The sequence below is a fragment of the Lepidothrix coronata genome, unplaced genomic scaffold, assembly GCF_001604755.1.
Source record: "Lepidothrix coronata isolate B3197 unplaced genomic scaffold, Lepidothrix_coronata-1.0 Scaffold145, whole genome shotgun sequence".
NCBI classification, from domain to species: domain Eukaryota; kingdom Metazoa; phylum Chordata; class Aves; order Passeriformes; family Pipridae; genus Lepidothrix; species Lepidothrix coronata.
Window position 1 is genome coordinate 257,388 of NW_016690325.1, and position 17,778 is coordinate 275,165.

Genomic DNA, 17,778 nt, shown 5'->3' on the forward strand with positions numbered 1-17,778 from the left:
GACCCCTGGGAAGATTTGTACTTTTGTTTGTGTGTTTGTGAAAATAGAAATAATGTTCTACTTCCAAGTGCAGAAAAATACAGGTCTGAAAGACTAATGTATGTAATTAATTCCAACATGGAAATGGGGTAGACTGCCTGTACTCCTGCTCTATGGTGCTGCTTTTCTGTGCTTTTTTTTGGCTTAGTTACCTTGGGTGTAGTTCTTACATGGAATTTGCTAGACTTGCCTAATTATCCATTCAGACTATAATTTTGAATATCCATGCTCTGGAAGAAAAAGTAAATACTTGAACATAAAATGCAACTTATGCCTGGATTGCCTTTCCTTTTCACTTAATCTGAATTTGGAGGTCAGTGGAACAAATCTTTCAAAACCATAACCTAGTCAGAAGTTCAACCACTATGTTAGAGAGGAATGTTACTTGTTAGGATTAGGGCAGCACTGCCCATGTGATAGATAGTGGACATGAGCATGTTCAAATAATGGACTTGGTTTTCTGTTTTACTTTGTCCAGAACTGTATGATATTTGCCTGGCTCGTGCCAAAGAGAAGTGGCGATCCCTTAGCACAGGAGGGGCTGAAGTAGAATGTGAAGGTATGCTCTTTGCAAATGATTTATGCTGTGTTGAAGAATAAGAGATTTTGTAAAATCGTTCCTTAAAATGAAAATCACTTATTTTAAACAAAAAATTTTGTCTATGAAGATTTGTTCTGGTAAAAAGGAAATGTCTTTTTGTGGAAGCAAGGAATAGCTGTATCATTCTCACTGAAATGATGGTCTCTTATAAAGCACACTTATTAATTTTTTCTTTATAAACAATCTCTAGGTACAGCTCTTATTTTCATATAAATTTGTAGGAAAACTGGGGAAGTTTGGGGATTATCATTTGAACTGCAACACTAAAATACTTTTCTGCATCTGTAGTTTTAGAATTGAAACTCAAATTATAGCAGAAAGTTGTATTTTAGTCCCTTACTGCAGCTTTGAACCAATCTCTGGGGTGTGTTTCAGAGAGCAGCAATTTATTTTTGCAGACAAAGTGGTTTGAGATTTACTAATTAATTGGAAGAGTTGTCTGGTGTTGAGAGAGTGTAAAACTACATGCAAATGAAATTGCCTTTGGTAAGTAATTATGCTGAGCAGAGCAGAAAAAGGAGAACACACATACTGTCATTTATAAGCAGAAAAATGTTTTGGATTGGAAATCCCCTACTTTGTTCTCTTAAGATTGTCTACATCTTAAGTAAGATGGCATCTAGTACGTTTCCAACCTCCTCTTTATTTTCTGGAGTGTAGATGCTCATGTGATTGGTACAAACGTTGGCTAGTGACACCTCTTGTTTTTTGATTGTTCAGTAAGCAGCAGTAGGTAATTCCCATCTGTACTTACCAGAACAGACAGAATACCAATAAACCCTTGATATCAGAAACAAAACTAATGCTATAGAAATATATTTTGTATGAGATCTGTTTCAGTTGTGGACAGTGAATTATAGTGTCCGTTATCTTTAACGACACATATGAAGACCAAAATCTATGAATTTGAAAGGAGAGCTGATGGTAGTAGAGATGGGTGGTATCCATCAAATGCTGCTGCTTTAGGACTTCTCTCTCCCACCACAGCCTTTCCACAGAGGCAGCTACTTCAGGAGCCACTGGGAAGCCTTGTTGGAGGTGAGGGGATCACAGGTTAACAGGCTTGTGTCTGTCTAATGATTTTCAGCAGATAACAGTGAAGTGCCTGACCTGCCTTGCCCTGTGTCTTTCTCCACATCACTTCAAAACAAATTAAGGGTCACTGTGCACTGTAGGGTTGCTCTGGGTCAGGCCAGACTTGCTGCTTAGCCTGTGTGCCGAATTCATGGAATTGTTCTGTCTGTAACCTTATTCCCTAGCTTTCACATCAAAATAAATGAGCTGTGCAAAAGCTAACCCTTACTGGAAAATAAAAAAAAATAAAGAGTGTACACTGATCTATCTAATAAATGCAGTAACTTTGGCTTTTGCAGATGCTGGATTTTCTGCAGCTGACAGAGAAGCAAGCTTGGAGTTAATAAAACTGGATATCTCAAGAACATTTCCTAGTCTTTGTATATTCCAGCAGGTAAGCAATGTTATCTTTTGTCTTGATTTCTCAGGGAAACTAAGTTTACATAACTTTGCCTGTCCCTTGGTTGGAACAGCCCACTGAGTTCAAATCTGAAGCAGTAAGCATCTTGAGAGGATAAAGTTCCTAAAGATTTTGGAAAACTGTAAATAATCTGGAAAAGAGTAACCTCAAGGTACTGTCTTATACATTTGGAGGAGACAAAAAACCAATGTGTTGGTTAATCGTTGTGATTCATTTAACTTAGTTCATGCTGGTTTCTGTCTGGTGAAGTGTTGCAGGTGAGTGTTTCCAAGTCAGTGAATCAGCATCACTGGGTTGCAAATAGATGCTTAGAGAGAGAGCATAGCTCAAGCAAACAACATTTGTTGGCCTTTTTTTGGTTCAATGCAAGACTAATTTAGCTTGTATGGTTTTGGTGTGCTTTAGTGACTCACTTTAATCGGATTTTGTCCTTCTCTGCACAGATTTCAGCAGCCCTGTAAAAAGTTTAGATTGTGATAAATCACCATTTTTGGGTGAAAATTTGCCTTTTGAAATTCTCAGTCACAGTACTCAGTGCAAGATATGGCAGCTGTTAATAGTCAACAATGTGAAATTCTTCTTAGCTGCACGTGTCATTCTTGATACGTTCTATGTGTGTTGTGGCAGATTGTTGTTTTGACTGTTTCCTTCATGGTTGAATTCTGCCTCCAGTCTTAAGGACAATTAAGTGGTTTGCATTGTTGTTCTGCTTTCTTGGCACTGTTGTCAAAGTGCTGCTGAGCTATAAGGAATCTCTTAGGTTTGCATTCCTCTTGTTTAAGTATTTAATAGGTAATCGATGTATTGGATGAACTGTACCTATATCTAATAAATGGGGTTTGAAGGACTGTTTCATGCTCTTAAAGCCAAAATTATTTGGAATACTTTGGGCTGTTCTAAGCTGCATTGGGAAAGAACATGTCCTTCATCAGCACTAATAGAGACCATCTTTAGCACTGAAGAATTTTTAACATGTTTGTTGTATAATCAGATGTATTGTCTTGTTTTTGTTTAATTATAGGGTGGTCCTTACCATGACATGTTGCACAGTATTTTAGGAGCCTATACTTGTTACAGACCTGATGTAGGCTATGTAAGTGAAGAATTTTTTTTTTTTTTCAGGGGTGGAGGGGGAGGATTACGGGGAGGGGGGATTGCGTTAATCAGTCCTTTGTAGGGCATATATTAAATGATTTTATGAAAGCTTGTTGGGGTCTGTGTGTGCTTTCCTCTATTTCAATACATGCTTGGAAAGTGTGTGTAACAGTTCTCTTGCTAAATTTAAGCTTTTTAACAGGTTAAGTGGAAAACTCAAAGGGACATATTTGTACTCAAAAATACATACTTTGAAAATTGAAGTCAAAGAGAAGGTGTAGTTAAATTGATTGTTTGAAGTACTTATTGTTAATATCCGTCTGAGACTCTGCTGTTGAGGTGAAATGATAGGCTTTTCTGTGCCTTAGCACTGAGTGCTTCTGGAGCAGTCTCTAAAGCAATGCCCACTGAAGCTGCATGAGCTCCCTCATAGTGTTTGAAGTAGTGATTATGAGAGCACTGAGTGGATTTCAGATGCTTCGTTTGGTCTCTTTTCCCAGAGCAGGCTTATATATGGAGGCTTGTTCTTTGTTCAGGAGCAGTGTTTTAGACAAGGCAGATGTAGAAAGGTGATGTTTCTATTCTGTAGGTAGCATGTAATGCTTGGCAAGAGCTGCTGAACATGACTGCCAGGAAAGGAAACAAAGGGCAGGTCAGCTGATGTGCTTCCTTTGGGGCAGCAACAACCTGTTGTGTTGGAAAGGAGCTGGTTCCTCAGGTTTGTAGGAATGGTTGTCACACCTTAGTCCATGTGACTCTGCAATGGCAGCACTGCACCCTCAGAGTGAGAGAGCTTTGCCTGGATTCCATAACAGGCTTTGTAGAAAAAGAGAACAATGTCATGAGCTTATGGTAAATGAAACAAGAGTTTAAATCTTAAAACAGTATTGTTTGTCAAATGAGTCACTGCAGTTGTCTGTAACTGCTGGTAATTGATGGAAAAAGGAAAGTACAGGCTTTGTCTCTAGGGTCCAAGTCCAGCTTTCCACAAAAAAGGCTATATGTGACCCATCTCTAGGAGAAGAGGGATTACTTAGAAACACGTTATTCTTAAAAAAAAATAAAAATCTTTATTCTTTGTCTTTGAAAGTGCTGTCATCCTAACTTGTCTTACAAGTTTTACTTGGATACTTTGAAAGAAGGCATCATGGGGATTGTTAGCTTCCATGCTCTGAATGTGTGATACCAAAGGTTAAAAAAATCCTGCTTTTATGAATGTTTCTCAAAATTCAGCAGCTCAGTGAGTGCATTAAACACTAGTGATCAGGAGGACAAAATGAAGAAGTCTTGGAAGAATACAGTCATTGCTGAATGGTAACACTTCTCCTTTCTTCAGGTACAGGGCATGTCATTCATAGCAGCAGTACTGATCTTGAACTTGGATACTGCAGATGCCTTCATTGCTTTTTCTAACCTTTTAAATAAACCCTGTCAGATGGCGTTTTTCCGTGTGGACCATGGCCTTGTGAGTATGCAAGAAAACTGTAATTGATGTGTTGTGGATAATGTGTAGGGAAAGTTTAAAAAGAAATAAAAAATGATTGGATCAGTAGCTTGGAAAATAAGTCAGAACTTACTTTAAAGCAACATGCTTGATAAACTAAGAAACCCCAACACACACATGCAGACTCCCTCAAAAAAGTCAGATTAAACCAAAGATCACCCCATTTACCTTTTTGAATAGGCAGGTGAATGAAATTTTTGAGCAGCTATTTTATGATGCTCTGAGAATATTTATGAGAATATTATTCCAGCAATTGGAATACACCTTAGTGTTGGAAGTGTCTTGAAGGTGCTTTTTATTATAGTCTAGTGGGTTGCTAAAAACAGACTGTTGCAAGGAGAACCAGGTTTCCCATATCTTACTGTAGCAGCTGTGTTTGAGTCCATCAGGCTTCTTTTCAGAGGAATAGACCCTTCCAGTGTTCAGTGGGAGCTGATTGCCTGTTTCTCTCTGGAGCATCTAAAATTCTATGTTGGCGTGTACAACTGAGCTAACTGGTTTGTTATAGCAAAATAAGACACATCTCTATTTTACTTTAAAGGTGTTTTTATGTAAAATATATGGCATTCTTTATTTCTTTCTCACCTTTTAATGCTATGAAATAGGATCTGCTTCTCAAGAGTTCAAGTGTGAGAAATAAAGCAAGGGAATGCATAACATCAACAGTAGTAACTTTCATTGCTTAAACAGTAGGACACTAGAGATCCTATCAGTATTTCCTGCTGGAACAGCAGTGTGTAGTTCCTGTTGCAGTCCCTGATTCTGATGAGTTGTAAATGCCATGGGGAGATGCACCACAGTGCAGACAGCACTAGTGGCAGTATCAGCTGTCTCCATTATAGCACGTGTAAGAAGAGGACATGCTCATGCATTCACTGTGTAAATGTGGTTCTTGGGAAGTTGATTTTCAACTTGAATTGAATGGAATAAGATAAATATTTTTTTTTAGCTGAGAGAATTGGGGTTTGGTGTGCTCTTGGATAGTGCTGTTTAGTTCTATTAGCCTGTCCAAACAGAGACTACATGATAAATGTGTGCTTACAGAAGGGCAGAGATGGTGATAGATGAAATATTATTAATATATCATGAAAGCAAAAGCCATGATTTAACATCCCAAGGAAAATGTTGTACCTAACATTTGAAAGGGAGTAGTGACACTAAAGAGAGCCACTTTTGGCTTCCTGTTAGTATAGTGACCTGCTGTCTACACTCATCTTTTTCTGCCAGTTTTACAGCTTAATAAACAAACGCTGATTTGTTGTATAATAAATGAAAAAATGAAACCCGTGTAAGTTAGTTGTGTAAATTGTAGTAATTTATACCAATTTAACTTGACTTCTTTTTTTGGTTAGTTTCATTAAACGACATTATTTTTCAATTAACACTGAATAAATGTCATGTTGACTGTTGATTTGATCATACAGATACCTGTACTACTGCCCACATTACTATCAGCAGATGTGATTGTAGCACTTATGTGTAAGGTCCCGTCTCTAAAATGCTGCTGAAAGGAAGAGCTCCAGTGGAACTGTCTCACAGTGGTGCCAGCATGTTAGCAGGTCACTGTGGAAGCAGAACTTTCTGATGCATTGCCTGCTTCCTTGTTTATACTCACAGATCTCATGGGTGTTTGGATTTCATGCATTTAAAAATCCCCACTGGGAAGCTGTTTCAGGTGCACAGTTCTCTAAGTGGGTTCCTGCATTTCTGCTGTCATGTTTGACATGAAGCTGTTTCTCAGTAACTGATGGTTCAGAGATTTTATGTAACTTTGGTTATTTCTGTAGCATACATCCATCTCTGATTGGCTTAAAACCTTATATTCATACTGACTACCAGGCTCAGTTTTTTATTTGCCATGTTAATGAAGGTAGTCCACCATCTGTTGTTTCATTTAGAGGAAATGGGAAAAATTTCTATGAGGACAATTAAAAAAACTGGGAAAAAAACCCCAGGACATAAATCTGTCAGGATTTCAGACAAGAGTCTCCAAAGGGATTCTCTTTTCCCTTTACTGCCATGGTGTTCTGGGGAGAAGTATGCTGCTGCAACTCATACTTTGAGGATATCACAGCCTTTCCTTATTGCTTTTATTGGGATACTGTAGTTACTGCATCATTCAAGGACTTTGCCTAACTTTTCTCTCTATAGTATTAAGGAGGGTGGCTAAGTAACCTTTTGTTTTTAACCCTAGTTGAATTGGAAGATTTGTTTTTTCTGTGCCATCTGTTATGGAATTTTACTAAATACTCGAATTTTAAAATAGCATAAAAGTCTTTGTGTTAAAAGCAGTGCAGTTCTGGGGTTATGATGTCAGACAGAGTTACAATCTGTTTCTCTTGCACAGGTGTTTTGTCCCAGTCTTTGAGTTTTCTGTGTGAACTTCATCTCTTCCTCTTTGCAATATAAATTATTATCTAATTTTAAAATGTATGGTATTACGTTGGTATTAGAATATGATTAGACTATTAAAATAGCTTTGATGTTAGAATATGATTTATGACTGGAATCTACTGGACTCTTCCCTGTTGCTGTGGAGTATCAACATTATTTTAGTTTTGTATTTCATTATGTTCCACTGGGTCTCAGATTTTGTTCAGTATAATATTAAAATACTGCCACAAGCATAAAAAAACCACTCTGTTATATTTATTTTAAGAAATCTGCAAAAAACTTGTCTCCTGCTGGTATTTTTCTTTCCAAAGGAAGCTGGTCAAGACCCAAACCAATCATTATATTGTTTAGTATGAGAATGGTATACAGAGTGGATCTTGAACTTTTCATGCTTATAGATGCTGTCTTTTATGTAAATGTTTAGCTCTTTACAGTATCATGTAGTTCATCTGATCCTATTTTAAAGAGCATTAATCCAACAACAGATAATGCATTTAAGCCTGTTAATAACACAGCTAACTGCTTTTTTTCTCCCCATTGTATTTTCCCAGATGTTGACTTACTTTGCCGCATTTGAGGTATTCTTTGAAGAAAATCTGCCAAAGTTATTTGCTCACTTCAAAAAAAATAACTTAACTCCAGACATCTATCTAATTGATTGGTAAGGCATTGAAAGTGTAATTACTAATGTGCATACTAACATATAGCTCCGTGTCAGTATTCATGACAGAAATTGGGATCTTCTTACCTGGCTTAATGTTCTTTCAAGATAAAGGCATTATTTTTTTGTTCAGTACTTGAGTTGTCAATCCAAATCATTCCCACATACTTCTGTGATGTTTAACATCTGTCTAACCTTTATTGTTGTACTTAGGTTGAGTTGGAAGCTTATCTGGAAATACTGCTGTATAGCAGTGTTTATCCATATTTAGTGCCTATTTGGAATGTCTTGTGAGAAAATCTGTTAGTCTTTTTATTGCATGTGCTGGTGTGTACCAGGGTTGTGTATTCAGAAAGTGTTGCTAATCTTGCATTTGAAATGTACAGTTTGTCCTGCACATAACAGGAAAAGCGTAGTTAAAACATTTGTCCATGTGACATAAAACCACAGAAAAGCTATTCCACTTAGCAGACAAGCAATTACAGTCTTTTTATAAGTTGAAACTGCTTTCCCTTTTAGTTCTAGTATACTCAGAACCTTTTTCCTCAGAGAGGAAAAAAGACAAGGATCTTAATTGCACTTCTGCCAAATTTCACTGTGGTATTAGGCATTCCAAACTGAACGTTTGCATTTGTGCCTACCAAACTTTGGTTTGGGGCAGTTAAAATGTCTCTTTTCAGCAAGACTTTGTTGTTAATTTTGGGATTACATGAAAGCTTTTTTGTGAAAAATTGGTTTGCCCTTAAATTGTTGACAAATTCTTCTGTTCTCGGGTATCTGACGAATACCTTCAGTAAAAGAATTTAGAGCCCAGTGGTAACAGCTTTTTTTTTTCCTCTGAGATTAATAAGTTATTATTTTGGAAAACATTTGTGCTGTTAATGCAGTTCTAGCTGAACCACACTGGCAGTATCCTGATCTTTAAGATCTAGTTGGTAGCACTGAACACGTTGCTCATCTGTTAGATAGAAATAGATTTAAAGTAAATCAGTTCAATCCAACAGCTCAAAGTTTGAATACATGACTCTACATAGAATCATAGAATTGCTGGGGCATTGGAACAGTCCTCTGGAGATCATCTAGTCTAAACCCCTGCTCAAAGCTAGAGGAGGGTGCTTGAGACCTTGTCCAACTGGGTCTTGAATATCTCCAAGGAAGGAGATTCCACAGTCTCTTCAGTCTGTTCCAGTGTTCAGCCACCCTTACAGTCAACAAGCTTTTTATTTTCTTAGGTTTAAATGGAATTTCCTGTATTTCATTTTGTGCTCATTGGCTCTCGTCCTTTCACTGGATACAACTGGGAAGAGTCTGGCTCTGTCTTCTTTACATCCTCCTACCGAGTGTTTTTAGACATTTAGGTCTGAGCCATCTCTTCTCCCAGCTGAAGAGTACCAGCCTGCTCAGCCTCTCCTGTGTATCAGGTGCCCCAAGCCTTTAGTCACATTCATGGTGAGCTGGACTTGCTCCAGTATATCCATGTCTCTCTTGTACTGAGAAGCCCAGTGCTGAGTAGGTGGGTGAGTGCTGTGGCATGCTGGCAGTGCTGCTCCTGCTGCAGCCCAGGATTTGTGGTGGTCTTTGCTGCAGTTGCTGGCTTAAATTCAGTGTGGTGTCCACCAGGACCTCCATGTCCTTTTCTGCAAAGCTGCTTCATAGCCAATTGGTTTCCCAAATGTACTGGTATCTGGGTTTATTTCCTACTCAGGTGCAGGACTTGGCATTTCCCTTTGCAGGATGTCATGGAATTCATGATGGCTCACTTCTGCAGTGTCTCCAGGTTGCAGTGGAGTGGTGTATCAGCCACCCCTCCCAGTTTTTTTCACCTGCAGATGTGCTGAGGGTACAGTCTGACCCATTATCTGGGTCCTTAATAAAGACATTTAAAAGTGTTGGATGAATATCAAACCCTGGAGTACACTGCCAGTGAATTGACTTGTAGCTATACTTCATGCCACTAATGACAACCTTCTGAGCTTGGCAGTGCCACCTGGTTTTCAGTCCACCTCACTGTCCATTTATCTAATCCATACTTCATCAGTTTATCAACAAGGATTTTATGGGATACAGCATTGAAAACCTTGCTAACGTCCTGATACACAACCTCCATTGCTTTCCCCTCTTCCACCAAGCCAGTCATATCATTGAATAATGCAATGAAGTTTGATCAGGCATGATTTTGCCTTGACAAATCCATATTGGCTTCTCCCAATCACCTTTTTGACCATCATATTTTTGAAATGATCTCCAGGACTTTTTCTTCCGTTACTTTCTCAGGGATGGGAGTGAAACCAACCAGCCTGTAGTTTGCTGGATCCTGCCTCTTGAATATAGGAGTGACCTTTGTTTCCTTCAAGTCCTGAGGAACCTGTCCTGATAACTGCGGTCTTTCAAAGATAGAGAGTGGCCTCACAATGACACCAGACAGTTTCCCCACATACTTGTATATCCCCCATTCGTTTAAATATTCCCTAATGTGATCCTCCTCCAGCTAGGGTAGAGTTTCCTTGCACTTGGCTTTCCCGCTGGTCTGGAGGACCTGGGCTTCCTGAAGGCAAGTCTCAGTGAAGGCAGTGAGTACAACAGCCTTCTGAATGACCTTTGTCACCAGGTTCCTTGCCCTGTTCAGCAGTGGGCTTGTGTTTTCCTTGATCTTTTTACCTGCTGGTGCAGGAAAATCCTTCTTGTTGTTAACATCCATTGCTGGATTCAACTACAAATGGATTTTTTATTTCCTAGCCCCTTCTTTGTATACTCAGGCAATGTCTCTGCATTTCTCCAGGGTCACCTGCTCTTCCTTCAGCCTCTTTTATGCTTCCTCTTTATATCTGAGTTTTGTCAGGAGGTCCTTGTTTATCCCTACAGGCTTCCTGCTGCCTTTGCTTGAGTTCCTTGATTTGCATGTGCCTTTTGTACAGAGGGTGGTGTACCATGGGTTTTGTGTGACTTGGCTTTTACACTGGGATTAAATATTAATGCACCATGAGTAGGGCAATGAGAGGGTGTGTAATGTACAGGCTCATTTCTCCCAGCATTTAATGGGAGAAATACCACTAGAAGGATTTTTTGACTGAAGGCTGAGAATAATAAACTGAACTAGATCTATGCCCAGAGTATGGAAAAAATACTAGGATAAGATAGAAGGGAAGAAAGAGAGCAGAGGCTGGTGTGTTCAGTGATAAGAGGAAAGGTGTTGAAATTGTATTGCCTCAGACAATGTTGTGAAAAGTCAGTGTGTGGAGGAAGCAATTGAATAAAAGGGATATCAGAATATCAGAATAACATGACTGTAAACATGTGGGAGAGTAACTGGATAAACAACATTGAAATCACCAGGTTATTGTATTTTTAATGGGTAATAATGTCAATAGCAAAAGGCAGTCCAGAAATAACATTGGCCTGTTACTTGATGGGGGTGGACATTTCACAAACAGGACATAGACAAGGCAGAGGTGTTTAATGCCTTTGCTTTGGGCTTCAGCACCAGTAATGGGTTTTGGGGAGCCCTGAGCTGGAAGACCATGGCCGTGAGAATGATAAACTCCCATTTGACCCTGAACTTCTGTGGGACTTGCTGCTCCAGCTGGATGGTCTGTGGAGCCTCATGGGATTCATCCAAGAGTACTCAAAAGAACTGGCTGATGTCACTGTGAGGCCTCTCTCAATGATTTTTGAATGATCTTGGGAATCTGGAGAGGTCCCAGTTGCCTGGAAGCTGGCTAACCGCTGTCCCAGTTTTCAAGACAGGCACAAGGGGAAACTACCAGCCTGTCATTCTCACTACAGCAACTGGTCAAATTATGGAGAGGATTATTCTGGGAGATACTGGAAAACACCCGAAAGACAATGCAGTCGTTGGCCACAGCCAGCACAGGTTCACAAAGCATAAGTCCTGCTTCACCAACTTAATTTCCTGTTATGACCCAGGTACCCTCCTAGATGATGTAATGTTTTTAGAATTCAGTAAAGCTTTTGATACCCTCTCTTACAGGATCCTTCTGAACAAAATGAATAAACACATCATGGGCTGGGTGGGCAATTGGCTCATGGGTCAAGCACAGAGAGTAATAGTGAATGGGGTAACATCACAATGGGGTTCCACAGGGCTCCATCTTGGGCCCTGTGCTTTTCAACATTGTCATGAATGACTTGGATGCAGGACTAGAAGGGATATGAAGCAAGTTCACAGATGACACTAAAGTGGAAAATCTGCTGACTTCCTGGAAGGCAGGGAGGCCCCACAGAGAGACCTGGACAAATGAGAGGACTGGGCAATCACCAACCATAGGAAGTTCAACAAGGGAACGTGCTGGATTCTGCACTTGGGATGGGCCAACCCAGTACAGACATGGGGAATGAGATGCTGGAAAGCAGTGCCAGGAAAGGGACCTGGATGTCCTGGTCAATCACAAATTGAATATGAGTCAGCAGTGCCCTGGCAGCCAGGAGGGCCAACTATGTGCTGGGGGGCATCAGGCAAAGCATCATCAGCTGGTCGAGGGAGGGGATTGTCCCACTCTGCTCTGCACTGGGGAGGCCTCACCTTGAATATTGTGGCAGCTTTGGGCACCACAAAATAAGAAAGATATTAAGCCATTAGAGAGTGTCCAAAGGAGGGCAACAAAGATGGTGAAGGGCCTTGAGGGGAAGCTGTATGAGGAGAAACATATATAAGGAACAACAGTAGAAATCAGAGATGTAGAAAAACAGACTCTTTTGACAAAAGGTTGAAGGTTTATGTTCCTTTCAGCAGTTTCAGTAGATAGACTATTGTCTTTTCTTGAGCAAACCTTTATGTGATCAGTTGTTCTCTCTTAGCACATATATAGGGTAAAAAAAACCCAAACACAAAAACAAAACAAAAACCACCAAAAGAAGAAAAAATTACGGACTTGTGAGCAAAGAACTGAAGTGATGAAGTCTGTGTTGAAGTGTTGTTGACGTGTTGAAGCACATCAGGTCCCCTTTTTGTTCCCTCTGTGGGTGTTGTTAAGAGCACTTGAAAGAAACTTCAGTCAGGAGTGACTGTGGATGGCACTTCTCAAAGTCTTTGTATCAGTGGACTGACCACCCTTAGCATTTCTTGCTGGTTACCTGCATCCATATTCAAGCTGTTTATTTTAATTCCAAGGACAATTTACTGTGTTACTCCTGTCCCTAGAGAGTCACAACACTGTGATCTTGCACAGGGATGTAGGCTGTTCCAGATGGACCTGCCCAATCTTGTATTAAACTTTTTTTACACTTGTTTTGAGCTAGACAGCTTGTACCACTCTGTCCTTAATTTTGTTAGGCAGAGCAGGTTGTATTTATCTATGTAAAACTTGCATATCTCATTTAAATATATACGTGTATATGTGTGTAAGTGATGTATATGTGTGTGTGCATACACATGCATACTTTATACTTCAAAATACTTTGATCCTGTAGGAAGCAGATTTAGATTTTTTTTTTTTTTTAAATCACCACTGAGTGTGGCTGGAGTTTGAAGTCAGGGAAGAATAAGGTACAGTGTCACATTGAGTAGGCAGACCTTTTGCTTGTAGGTAGGAATCTTTGTGAAACAGCCTTGCTCTAACAGCATTACTTTTATTTAAATGAGCATTTGTTCTGAGCCCCAGAGGGATGCCTGCTGCTATTCCTGTGACTGGTGTGGTTACTGTGCAGGCATGTGTGCAGCAAAGCTCAGCTGGTGCCAGCTCTGGAAGGGCTCTAGGAGCCAGTACTGCACAGATCAGTTGCTGGGAAACCCTCCTGTTCCTGCCACAATTACAGTGGAATCAACTAGTCTCCTTTGTGCTTCTTCCTGTAACCAGTGCTGCAGGGAATGGCAGTAAAATTGGTGTGCTTAAATAATTTTTGAAGGGATGTGTTCCAAGGAAAAGAAATGCTGTGCGTGGGCCCAGCTGTGCAAGTGATGCACTGCTGCTCTGGGCTTTCTTGGGTAGAGGATTTAGAAAGGGGAGCCCCCCTGCCAGTTTAGTTCCCCCACTGCCTTCCATGATGGGAAAACTCCAGGGACTGAGTAGCTTTATTAAAAGGTACAGTGGCATGATTATCAGAGGATACCTGCCACAAGTAAGCTATCTTTTTTACAAAAGGACCCATGTGCTTCAAACCCAAACTCTGACTGATAAATCTCACAGAAAGAATTTAAAGGCTATAGAGGTTTTTACTTTTTTTTGAGAATATAAAGGGGATCAGGTGTGAAAGAGCTGTAAAGAGCAATATGCAGTCAGGTTCACAGAGAACAGAGGGAAATAGTGTGTCTGAATAGCCCAGTTTTGGCCTCTCGCTCTGTCAGCTGATGTTCTGCAGGCTCTTGTGAGCAGAGCGTAATGTGGATCTGCCAAGGACACATGCTGTCTATTTATGGCCTGCTGCTGCTATACAAACACCTCTTTATCCCTACTCAGAAAAATGATTTTGGCAATAATTATAGCCAAAGGCTGTGTTTGTACTGATGGATTGATCAGTGATTCTGTGGTATTACATGGACTGTGACTGTGCTCTGTGAACAGGAACTTTCTATTGACACCCTGTGCTTGTTATGATAAAGGTCCAAGCCACTTTGTGTGGCCATTTTCAATGGGCGCTTCCAGTAAAATATTTATAAGCTTGCTCTGTGTTACTTTAAGAAAAGCATAGTCCACACTGCTGCCAAAAAATGCCACTTAGGATTCTATTTTAAGTGCATGCCTCCTCATCAAAGAAAAAATGGACTGTAATTGTGTCTAAAGTTTTTTGGGGACATCCTGATTTTTTGAATTGGAATTGTTACCAGACTCCAAAGGATCCCAGTCTTCAGCCCAGTTTACAGTGTGCTTATCCTTATGTCACTGCAGATTGGGGTGGAATCAAGAGAAATATTGCAAGGTGAACAAGCAAGGCTTTTTGTTTGCTTTTGACTGGTTGGAAATTGCTTAGAAACATGCACAGTATTTATCTTAGATTGATACATTTTACAATACAATCCGCTTTGCTGAGTGCTAAGAAGTTGCTCTGTTGCAGTCAGTATTTTATATTACACAATATTTACTTCTTTTTTTTTTTTCCTTGTAAGGAACAAAGTAAATACTTCCACTTTTTTTTTTTACTGTAATGATTTTAAAATTTACAGACCTGAGAAAAGAATGTGTAGTGCAAGAAATACACAAGATCTGATTTGCATCAGTGTTGTGCGTGACTTACCAATGTGAAATATGGGATACCTGCCTGCATTGCTCTTGGTAACAATATCTTATGAAGAGTTTTTAAGCAGAAAAGAAAGAGAAAAAAGGGTAGGATGGAAGAAAGAACAAAGGAATGAAAGCACAGAGCCTGTGATTATCATGGTAGCCGTGCTTTGCTTTTTTCTTAACATTATGTTGTTGCTTTTCCTGTGAGCAGCAAACCAGCCAGGACTTCATGCGTCTACCTCAAAGAACACTTTCATTGTAAGCAGATCTGGGCAGGAACAGGAGCTTCTGATACTTTTTTCCCTCTTCCAAACAGAGAGAGGCCAGTAGACTGCACCTGTGTTCCTGTGACCCTGACACCTCTGTGTGAGTTGGCTGTGCTGTCTGCACCTGGGACTTAGAGTGGTTGGAAGAGACCTGCAGACAGAAAATCATCCACAGTACAGAGGGAGCAGATCATGTGCAGGGAGTGTGCCAGTGCTGCTGAGAGCCACTGCTCTAACTGGTTCAGTCAGGCAGCTGCTTTATTGCTGTGATAATTTCAGCTGGGTTTCGGACCAGTAGCTCAGATGGCTAATAAAAAACATCTTTTAATGGGAAATCTTTGAAGGGAGCAAATGCTGTATCCATTCTTAGCAGTGATTCCTACTGATGTTTCATTGCTTGTTCTAGGGGGCCCAGTCTCTGTTCTTAGGGCTTGATGCCTCAATTCCATCCAAGGATTAATGAAAGTTAATTGCCTTGTGAAGTTCCTGCAAATGGCCCTTCCTTCCAAATTATGAAGAGCTCAATGGCAAATACCTTATTTGATGTGACAGCTTTTTTGATGTGAGCAAATCTTCTCATACAAAAGTAGTGTTCTAATAAATAGTTCTTTCTTCTGACAGTTAATTTCCCACATAGTTGGAGATTTAATACACATGGGTTATTCAGGTTAGGTCTGAATCATGACAGAATAATACCTTTTGAGAATAAAAACAGTTCCAAAAAATTGGCATTGTTACTTTAACCAGGACTCATTTCTGGCTGGGTGTTTGCCTGCTGCTTGGTGACCAGGAAAGGACTCAGTTGAATTGCTTCCTATTACACCATTCTTTTTAAATTGAAAAGCTGTTGCTGTTTCCTGTGCATGTGTGTGTACAGACACAAGTCTTAACTGTGCTGTGTAGGTATTCTGTAGCAAGACAGTTTTATGTGGCGTGTGGCTGTACAAAACTATTGAAAGATTATAAAGTCTGCAGTGCACCATCAGCCAGTAACCCAAAGAAAGAGCTTGTATTGTGCTGTTCTTTCGCATTTGTGTATGTGTGTAAAATACATACACGAGCAATTTTGTGGTTTTTTTTTCATCCCAGACTCTCGTTTATTTATTTTTATAGTTCTAATTTAGCTCTTTGGAGAACAGAATTTAAATGATTTCCACTTGTTATAAAAAGATTGCAATGAGATGAAAAAAATTTAAAAAAGTAAAATCCTAAGGATCATAAACCTGAATTCACTTGACACCTGAGCTTGTGCAAATGTTAGTTTTGTCTTGATGTTTCTAAAATGAATATATTTTCCCTTTTTTCTGTCATGTGCTGATTTATACAGAAGCCGGATACTTGATGATGCATCATTTAAATAATCTTATATGGTAAAAAGCAGATACTGCAGAAAACCTTTGATTATTAGGATTTGCTGTGAAAATACATTGATTCATGTTCCATACCTATATATGTGTGTGTATATATCTGTTCAGTTTTATTTTCTAATGTAAATCCGAGTTTCTTAAATGAAAAACTTGGAGGGGATAGAGGATAGTCTTAAACACAGGATAGCTGCTGTGGATTCAACATACTTGAAAGGGACTTTTGTGAAAAGCCATGGAAAGGTTTTATTTAAATTTGAGCCTTTGCTGACCTCTGCCGGGGAGAGAATTCCTTGCAGTTTGACAGAGATTTTTGTGCAGTGCATTTGGGGAGAAAGGTTCTCTCTGAATACTGAAGGAAAAAAACCCTGTAATTCTTTTCCTTTATACACTGTAAAGTGATTCCAGGAAACTCAATTCTCATCACTTGCTGTTGGGTCATTGTTGGTGGCAATGAGAGCTTGTGCTCTGCTGTGTAGCCAGTGTTGGATAGAGAGAGAGGGGGGAGCAGCTTGTGTTCCTGCCTGCAAGGCTGTCAGCATTTTGGTGAAGGAAGAAATGTGCTCTTGGTAGTCAATGAAAATACAGTTTTAGCAACCGGGAGGAGATTCTTGCTTCTGCCATTACCCTTTTTCTTTGGGGATCACACCCCTTCAGCCACACTGAGCCACCATCTTATCACAGCTATCTCTGAACCTTCTCTCTGGACATCCTGCTGTTTCTCTCAACTTGTGAGAGTTTAAGATGATCTTTCCTCCAAAAGTTATGCTGTTATTATTTTGCCAGTCAATCAAGCCTAGACCACAAGAGTTTATTTTACACATCTCTTTTATTTGATCCACAAAATTCCCTTTGCAGTTTGTCTTAAGGTTCCTCTTTTTGTATTTTCACAGCTGAAACTTCATCAATCCTCAACTCTGAATTGATGATTAAATAGGCCTTTGGTTATACCTGTAATCAGTGCATGCCCATCATAAAACTGTATATGTTGTGTCCTTGGTGTGATCCAAGAAAATCAAACTTGGAGACCCAGGCTGATAGCAAGATACCTTACTGGTTGTACAATTTGATATTGTTTTGTGGGTTGGTATGCTGCAACTAAGAGAAGTACTTCTGAAAACCAGAAAGGAATATTCAGTTATAAATATTTGAGAAGCCTCAAACTTACTGGTGGTCGATCTGTG

The 17,778-nt window shown here is 39.7% G+C and overlaps 1 protein-coding gene across 6 annotated transcripts in view; it reads left to right on the top strand.

The window, feature by feature from the left end:
- The window catches only part of TBC1D14 (TBC1 domain family member 14), a 70,092-nt gene that overhangs the window by 47,385 nt on the left and 4,929 nt on the right, over positions 1-17,778 (top strand). For 5 of the 6 annotated variants that reach the window (XM_017828020.1, XM_017828021.1, XM_017828026.1 and 2 more), the window contains 5 exons: positions 518-598; positions 2,014-2,108; positions 3,157-3,228; positions 4,567-4,695; positions 7,680-7,789. In XM_017828020.1, coding sequence (XP_017683509.1) covers positions 518-598; positions 2,014-2,108; positions 3,157-3,228; positions 4,567-4,695; positions 7,680-7,789 — 487 coding nt within the window. Of the gene's footprint in view, positions 1-517; positions 599-2,013; positions 2,109-3,156; positions 3,229-4,566; positions 4,696-7,679; positions 7,790-15,282; positions 15,546-17,778 lie in introns of those variants that run through there. The other variant, XM_017828023.1, reaches the window with a different exon arrangement.